The 8,804-nt window shown below is 35.6% G+C and overlaps 1 protein-coding gene across 2 annotated transcripts in view; it reads right to left on the bottom strand.

The window, feature by feature from the left end:
* Positions 1-216: 216 nt before the first annotated feature.
* Positions 217-8,804, bottom strand: part of BAIAP2L1 (BAR/IMD domain containing adaptor protein 2 like 1) — a 39,932-nt gene continuing 31,344 nt past the window's right edge. For both annotated transcript variants that reach the window (XM_083800369.1, XM_083800370.1), the window contains exons 9-14: positions 8,168-8,315; positions 6,779-6,986; positions 6,391-6,468; positions 5,871-6,048; positions 1,515-1,555; positions 217-978 (exon numbers count right to left, since the gene is read on the bottom strand). In XM_083800369.1, coding sequence (XP_083656495.1) covers positions 903-978; positions 1,515-1,555; positions 5,871-6,048; positions 6,391-6,468; positions 6,779-6,986; positions 8,168-8,315 — 729 coding nt within the window. In that variant the 3' untranslated portion in view covers positions 217-902. The remainder of the gene's footprint in view (positions 979-1,514; positions 1,556-5,870; positions 6,049-6,390; positions 6,469-6,778; positions 6,987-8,167; positions 8,316-8,804) is intronic.

The following is an 8,804-nucleotide window of genomic DNA, read 5'->3' as shown; positions in this document are numbered from 1 at the left end:
AAGCTAGCTGCATTTGATTCAGGAACTTGAAGCCTGTAGCAATGTAACTTAAGTCCCAAGCAGAGTTGTGCGTTTTAAAAGCTATATGTCATTTCACGTAGATACTACACTGCCAGCATTTATGCCATTGCTAGGCATTGTCTGTCTCTTGTGGAAGGCTGCAGGAATGGAGTAACTTCAAAAGCAGCTTTTTTAATATTAATACATGAAGAAAAATCATGGCACTTCTTTATTATTAACAACTTTTATAAGGCTAAAGTTTGACAATGTGTTAAAGAAAAAAAAAATCATTGAAGAATGTGTTGACAATGCATTAGGCTTAGTCCTAACATTTAAAAACTTGCATCTGAACATTAAGCAAAGCATTACAAATGTGTCTATGCTTAGAGGATAAATATTTATTTATGACCTAGGGGGTCTTTTTTAAACAAAATAATGTATAATTTTATACAGGCAATTCTCTATTCTGGAATAATAAGGCAATTGTTACATTGCTGAATTTGGAAAAAAAAAAGTTAGCCTTTTCTAATTTAGTAAGTGGCATACGCAGACTTGCATTCTAGAACTTACCGTTGCAATTTCCAAATAGCAAATGCCAAAGATTCAGATTTGAGCTACTAGTTAACTCAGATTTTCTACAGTATCCAAACTACCTCCAGTATTTTCACAATTGTCCTACTACAAAAAGGCATACCGTAAAATCAAGCTAAAGTGCTCAAACAGTAGCCCAAAGCGATAACCTCATTAGAAAGTATAGGTTTTTAAAAATCACAAATCCATTCCAGTATGATTCTATTGTACAGTAATTACATTTAAATAATCTTTTTTAGAACAACTTTAGATAGCAATTGACATTACTGAAAATGGTGTTTATAAGGAGGAAGTGTATATATATTGTATATTCATCGAATAATTGGTGCTGATCTGTCGTTTGTTACTGTTGGTCTGAGTTTCACAGTTGCAAATGGATTTTCCCCACTGAAAAGAAATGTACAAAGTTACTACAAGACTCACTGTGATACAAAACAAAATTTAAGCCATGCCATTTCGTCATCTACATTATCTGAAGATTAAGTTACGGTTTAGACTAAAGGACTGTATGCAACTCTTAGTTTAACTTCAGTATTTAAAACAAGCTTCCATACACTTCACTTTGCAGCAATCCAACACTTGGTTAAGTTAGTGTCCAATTAGATCTGGACATTCTCTAAATAGCTTCCAGTTTTCAAAAACTTTTAGTTTTAACCCTTAAAGACTGTTTGACTCCTCCTCCCTGCCAAACCGCTGGAGAAAAACACTCTTCTGAGAAGGCATTGCATTGTATTTCACTTAACAGCACTCTTGAGAAAAGTACAACTGATTTTAACCACAGTGGTTTTAACAATGCCTAGGAAAGGTCATAGAGTAAAATTCAGGAAAAAAACATCTCAATTTCCCCTCATAATTAAAACATACTATAAGCCAATATAAAAATTAACACAACTGTATTAGGATAAACGCTTTAAAAAGTATACCTTAGAAAGGGTGGTTTTACAATGCCATTCATATCAGGTTTCTGCAAAAGAAAAGGATATTTACACAGACTTAAAAAACAAAACAACAACAAAAAAGCTACAGATGATCTCCCCATTCTGCTAAGGAGACGAGGCCCTATCATGTAAGCAGGCTAAAACATTTAGTGTAGAGAACTGTGCCGCCAGTAACAGCCTTAGCTTTGTTTTGTTGTTGTTTTCCCAGCTTTAACACCAATTGTCACCTGAGAGTGCATTTTAGAGGTTAAAGTAGCAAATCACTGAAAGTCAAAAACCAAAAGAAAAAGGACAGAACTATGAGCAGAACACAAGTTTTACCATATTGTTTCTATAGCATAATTAATAAACAGCTAGTTGTCACCACACAATGCCAAAGCTAGGCTTGGTGCAGATCTTACAGAGAGAACACAGCTTATCTTCATACAGCTGTAAAGCCATCAAGTTAAAAAAGGCAGCAGCCAGCTTAATGGCCAATTAAAAGCCTGAAGTGAGAGCAGATTCTGACCAGTAGGCAGGGTTGGCTTTTTGGTTGTTGTTTGTTTGTTTTAAATAAAATACAAACTACCACTTTCAGCTGCTGTTGATTTACAAAGGACAAGTTCTGGTATCACCTGTGACTTTTGTGAGTAATAATGGTGAATAATAATAATAATAAAAACAGCAAGAAAAGAGCTGATAGCATCCATGTATTTAACTTGCAGTGTTTGTGGGCAAGTGATACAAAAGGAGGAATAGTTTTGCACAGGTATTGCTAATGTTTCATTATAATCAGTCCTGGTTAAATGTACAACCTGAAAGCACTTGCTTTTACAGCTACTGTTTGCATGGTACTTTTGTGATGGAGTTTATTTTTGTGAATTTAAGATGACCCAGAAGAGGGCAGTGTTGCACTGCCACAACGTTATTACAGGATGCAATGCTTCAGGTGCAGTAAGATGGAAAAGTGCTACAAAGCAGGGTTGGCAAGCCTATTGCACAACAGGGCAGTTTTTTTTTCTTCTACTTCCCCCTGCACTAACTTTTAGAAATAATCATACTTGATTTAAGTACTTAAAATGGCAAACTAACTGCCTTGCTTCTGATAAGTGTCAGCTAAAGGTCAAGGTGAACATTTGAATAACATTCATGCGTGTAGAAGCAGGAGTATGCAGTTGCCTTTTGTGTAACTGCTTGATTTGTACTACTCTTTCTGTCTGTACAACCATTTTGCTTTCAATACATAAGATTTCACTGCTAAGCGAATGTCTGTAAGCCACCTTTTATCTTCATAAATTTTTGTCTTCTCAAATTAGGTAACCAGCTATTGTACTGGTAGTTCCTACCTACCATATTGATGACACTGTGACACAGGTGAAGAAATCGGTATTTATTAAGGACCTAATTTGACTGTGTTCTTAAACCTGTGCTTAACTTGTGCACGTACATGTGCAATTTCATTGGATCACATCAGCCGTAAGTAGAATTAGGTCTAATTAGGCATTAAAATTAATTACAATGAATGAACTAATGCCTTAATTACATGCTACTGTTTACTAAACACTAGCCCTCATCCAAGCTTTCTCAGTGACCAAGTCCTTTGTTGTTGATATTGGTCTGCATAGAACTGTTCTACGTAATGCAGCATGAACAATTTAACTTGTAAGAACCATTCCTCATCTTTCCTCCTTGAAATCGTGAGCTATTATTCTTTGTATTCTGAAACAAAAATAAGATGCCTCGAGTCATTTTGTGCTTCTGCATAAAAGACACTGTAAGCATACTGTTTTACATGTATGTAAATTCTGTACAGGGCCAGCCTGCTGTAATGTTGAGCTTATTTCCAAAGCCTTAAGATGGAGTGGGAGTTGTTGACTTGCCCAGAAGCAGGAATAACAAGGAAGCTCTACAGCTTTCCAAAAGAATGAAAATAAATGGTAATTTTGGAGCAAAATCCTTTGGTGCAAGTGCAGGAACTCTCCTCTACAGTTCTCTTCCTTCTCTATAACAGGTAAGTATCATGGGGTCACAGCAAAATGTATCTGCTACAAGTTATGGGGTACCTAAACAACAGTAATGAAGAATTCTAGAGCATAAAATAATCACTTATTCCCTGTGGAAATGCAGAATCTCACAAAAGATGCCTTTGTCTTCTATGCCTAAAAAGGTGTAAGTCTGTTCTGGCCTCCAAAGAGAATACTGTTCTAAACAGAATTCTCTGACTTCATCTATCAACTAAACAGTTGGCCATTTCTCTCCTTTTTTTTTTTGTTTTGTTTTTTCAGTTCAATACAAAAGTTAATCCACAAGCCTTAATTTTATTGATAAAACCCCTAAACTAATGCCATAGAAAAACCTTCCTTAAGGTTGACAGCTTTTGAGAGCTGACTAAGGCCAGACAGCAGCACAGAGCAGCGATACCACGGCAATTTAATGGATTCAATAATTTTAAAAGGTCTATAGTAAGTCACCTTTTACTTGTCACAGGGCAAAGAACTCACTGTACTGCTTGCTTTGCAACTTTCACAGGCTGATACGTCTTTTAACTATTGAGAACATAATTACGTTTGAAGGACATGTTGATCCCATAGGTCTCAACAGATAGTCATAGAATAAATGAACCAATGTATAAATCTGACATCACATAATTGTTAAGGCTCATTGCTTCTTTATCCAAAAATGAAAACCACAAATATATCAAACTATAGATGTCTGTCTTCATAATAATTTTAGAAGTTCCCAGATACTCCATTTGAAAGTGACTTAACACTAAAATTTAGATCTTACTTCTTGATATTCCTTTCATGCACGTGAAAAGCTTTATTCCCTGGAGAAAAACATTGTCCTAGAAATGTAACATCACTGCACAAATTATATACTTCCTATCTATCTATTTCCTCCTATATAGGAGGAAATTCTTCACTCAGAGGGTGGTGAGGCTCTGGCACAGGCTGCCCAGAGAGGCTGTGGCTGCCCCATCCCTGGAGGTGTTCAAAGGCCAGGCTAGACGAGGCCCTGAGCAACCTGATCTAGTGGGTGGCATCCCACTAGTGGGATGAATAGTGGATAACAAGGTTCAGTACTGATGAATAAAATTACTTGAGTGTGGATTCAAATATATATAAAATTCAGTATTTCTGTACATCTGCTGCTTATGTCATTCTAACAGTAATTTTGTCTATTGTGATGTATTGGAGGTTATTTATATATTTTGGTTATTATTAGTGTTTCTATTTTTACTTATTTTAAACATAGTTCATTCTCTTTGCTTGTCAGTATAACAAACACTTGTCAACCCCCACCCAAAATAGCTAATATGTTGAAGTAAAAAATGCTGTAGATATACTTGACATTACTAATAGTAGACTTCAATGAAACAGAAGGAAAGGAGGCTTCTTGGATGAAGACCATTGTTTCCTGCTGTCTTTCCATTTTACAGGAGATAAGTACCATTATATATATAGTCATTCTTTGAACTTACATGGAATCTTTCACTATGAATCAAAATGCGATGCAATAAACTTTCAGTTTTTGCTTTTTAGATTTCTTAATTTTACCTCCATCACGTACAAACTTACAAAATCCTCTTCAATTTATACTGTATGATTCAACAGATCACTTAGAAAGCAAAAACATCTTGCAGAAGGACAGCCCAATGCTGCTTACATGTTATAATAGTATACAAAATATTTTGGTCTAACTGACCAAATTTTTTTTTTTTTAGTAAACTTCTTAGAAATTTGCTATGGTACCAGCAATTGCTTGATTATATTAGTCTTCATTTTGAATCACTGTTTGAATGCAGACATAACAGTAGAAATACCAACTTTATATAGCATTACCTGTTCATAAAAATGTACTTCCACTCATCTGTAATTTTGCTGAATATAGGCATTAATTAGTATGTATATCCCTCAACAAAATTCACAGAAGTAACACTAACATTCATGGTGGTGTTTAAAATATTCTTTAAAACAGAGCTTATGTTATTCTAAATCCCCTGTCCCACTAGAGTTCTAAAGTCACTTACGATGATGGATTTGTGTTACTTTCTATGAGGATTTACTCTCAAGTTTCATAGATTACATTCCTGAGATTTTTTCTGCTATGCAGAGAAAGGCTGCTAGTACTCTTAATTATATCCCTAAACAATTTCTCTCCCTTCTTATTACTATTATTTTTTTGGATTGAGATACCAAAAAAAGCATAAGAATCCAGAAGACAGGTTCACTGAATGGCCGCTGAAGTTAAGTACAAGTAATTAAACCAGAATATTTCAGGGCCTCATTTAAGAGCTCAGTTAAGCAGGTCAAGAAAAGGAAGCAGGGCAGAACACTTGCATTTGTGGTACTGATTACTTACCTGACCCACGTTTTCTGGTCTGTCGGTTGGTGTTTTAACAGTAGTACCTTTGGAAGACTCCATTCTCTTATCTGACGATGAACCTGTTTGCGAAGACCCCAGATAGTCTGGTGGTGGGAGGACAACACCAGCTTTTTCTGCAAGATTCACAGAACTAATACTTCTAATTGGTGCAGGGCTGTAAGACAGAACCCAACAAATAACATTTTCAGTTCCTCTCACATGTCTTTAGTCCCAGGAAAGAACAGAAGTAGGTGAGCTGAAAGTTAATTAAAGCATGTGATCTCACTGGTCAGTGGGACTCCAAATTAAAGTTGGGGTGATGCTAGTTCTTGGGGTCTCTGTATAACCATTAAAACATGATAATGTAATCAAGGGATCATGCTACAGATTGTTAGAAAGTACTTACTATATATGCCACTGAACAACATCAAGTGTAAGCAGAAATGTAACGAGATTAATGGATGTTACGGAAGTGTAAAGATTTGGGCATTTTTGCAAGTCCTACTCAAAGTGTTACCTTGGCACTGGGGCGAATGCTTTTTCTTCTGCTGGTTCTTCCAGTGGTCTAGTATACGATGATGGAAACCATCCTTTTCTGTAATGGGAAAGGATTTCAATTTTGTATTATATATGATTGGAATGATCTTTCAAAAGACAACACTGGACAAAACAGTAGACTCCAGAAGACTTAACATTTAAAGGCCTGGGTTCTGATGATACCAAATTAGTGTACAAGATCTCTCTAAAATAAGTGCAGTGATTCACCTGACAGGAGGACTTCAAGTCCCCAGTCAATGACAGCCAGCAAAAAGGGTGGAAAACCATTTACTATTATCTGCTAATGAAACCTGATGAGAGACATTTTTCTTTCATGTTTAGATTGGGTAAAGTATTGACTATCTTACGCTTTAGTTGACTCATGTTCCCCATAAAGCCAGCCATCCTTTTCTTCAGCTACAAGAAGTACGATGATATCCCCCTGTGCAAAGCTAAGTAATGTCTTGTTACTTCCAGCAGTATGTGGGAAGATTGTCTTCACTTTTTGCCTCTTCATTATATTCAACCCTGTGGCAACAGAAGTTGAACGTGATAAACTGGCATCTTCTGAATTCTCTGTCAAAAAAAAGAAAAACAAGAAAAAAAAAGCAAAATTAACCACACTAATAAAATAAAATTAGCTATATGACAGGAAAAGTAGGTAAAGGAAAACTCAAGTGCAGATGAAGTTCTGAGACTTTGTACTGCTTTACTTTCTGCTTAGACTCTCAGTTATCCACCGTTTCTTATCCCCACAAAGCTCTTAATAGTGTGTGTATGTGTATACAAATGCACATATCACAATAAGGTTGAACCAACAGATATAAGAAGTTATGTAAATTTTAACTTGCTACTGCTTTCTTCTTTTGCCATGAAAATGCTAACCATACACAGCCACAAAAGACCTTTGAAAATTTTCCACTTTTTTTTAAAAAAAAAGTAAAAAAAAAAAGAAAAAGCTGTGTATAAAGTCCAAGATTTCATTTGCAAATGAGCCTAGCACTCAGCTTCAACCAAATCAATGAGAAATGCAGACACTTAGCACTTTTCAGACATCAGATGTTTACCAGAAGATTTAAAGGATGTCTTAAAAATGTGTATTATTCGAATAGCACAATGTATTGTAGAGGAATTTTTTAAGGAAGAAATGCTGGAAATGCTACTATTACACTGAAGAGTTCTACATTTCTTTTGTTGTGATGTAGGCTTGGTTCTTTCCCTATAGCAGAGTAAGCCAAGGATTAGTATTTTAGAAACTAGCAAAAAAAATCTTCAGAGGATTTTGCATTTCAGGAAAGAAATACAAGACTGCTCATTTTGTCCCATGTGCATTCTTCCCTAACTGTTACATATCCTTAAAGGAAACCAAAACAAGGCTGCTATATTAGTTCACATTTGTTTGTGTGCACTGAAATAATCACACAGATATATCTTGTTCAAAATTGCAGAATGTATTCTTCCAGTAAGATTGGGAGTCTGAAGAGCAGTTAAACTGTGTGAACCAGGTATGCATGCAAAGCGATTAAAATAGAATCTACCTATCTTGACCCGTGTTTTACTGCTAACAGTTCCTCCCTTCTTATGACGTATATTTTGCCTGTTAGGTAACTCATATATAAATGTTTCATAAAGACCATTTTCTACTCCTCCATATGTCCTGGAATTCACATCATGATAGTAGTCAAGAAATCCAAAGATAATTTTTAATACTGTAACGTGCCATTTGCACTTACAGTTTGCAACAAAATGACACTCACCTGCTGAATTTAGTCTTTCGGAAGATGTCTTTGGAACCGTTGCAGGATTGTTAAACATATCAACCAGTGGACTAATGTATGCCCTACCTGTAGGAGCAGGGGGCACCTTTGATGCATTTTCATAATGAGTATAAGAATCATTTCCAATCTAGAGTCACAAAAACAACGTTATCACAATACTGAGGTGACAGTGACACCTGGGTTATTTGCAACATAAAATTCTAGAAAGCAATGCTCAAATTTTCCCAGATTATACATATGAAGGCCAGCCAGAAAGTCCTTACATTCCTGTGAAGTTGTTGATAGTATAGTTTGTAAGGGAGTCCTGTCCCTTGATACACATTTGTTAGTGGGAATGCTATGAAAGCTTCCATTTCCACAAATAGCACACACACACCTAGATAAGTAAATTTCTTTAAATAAATAGATAAATTTGGAGATTAGTATAATTTAGAAATTCAACACCTAATGGTAAAACAAAAAAAAATAGAGGGAAGAAAGAAAGAAACATTTTGTTTAGCTTATATTGAGCTAACAGAGTATGAAATTACTAGTACTTACAGTTAAGAATTTAGGATATGTAACTGTTACAACAAATGAAGTTATAAGAGTGGGGTCTGCAGAAAAAGTCCTGGGC

The sequence above is a fragment of the Anser anser genome (assembly GCF_964211835.1).
Source record: "Anser anser genome assembly, chromosome: 15".
Classification (NCBI taxonomy): domain Eukaryota; kingdom Metazoa; phylum Chordata; class Aves; order Anseriformes; family Anatidae; genus Anser; species Anser anser.
Note: the sequence above shows the minus strand (reverse complement) of the source record. Positions and strands in the feature narration are given on the sequence as shown.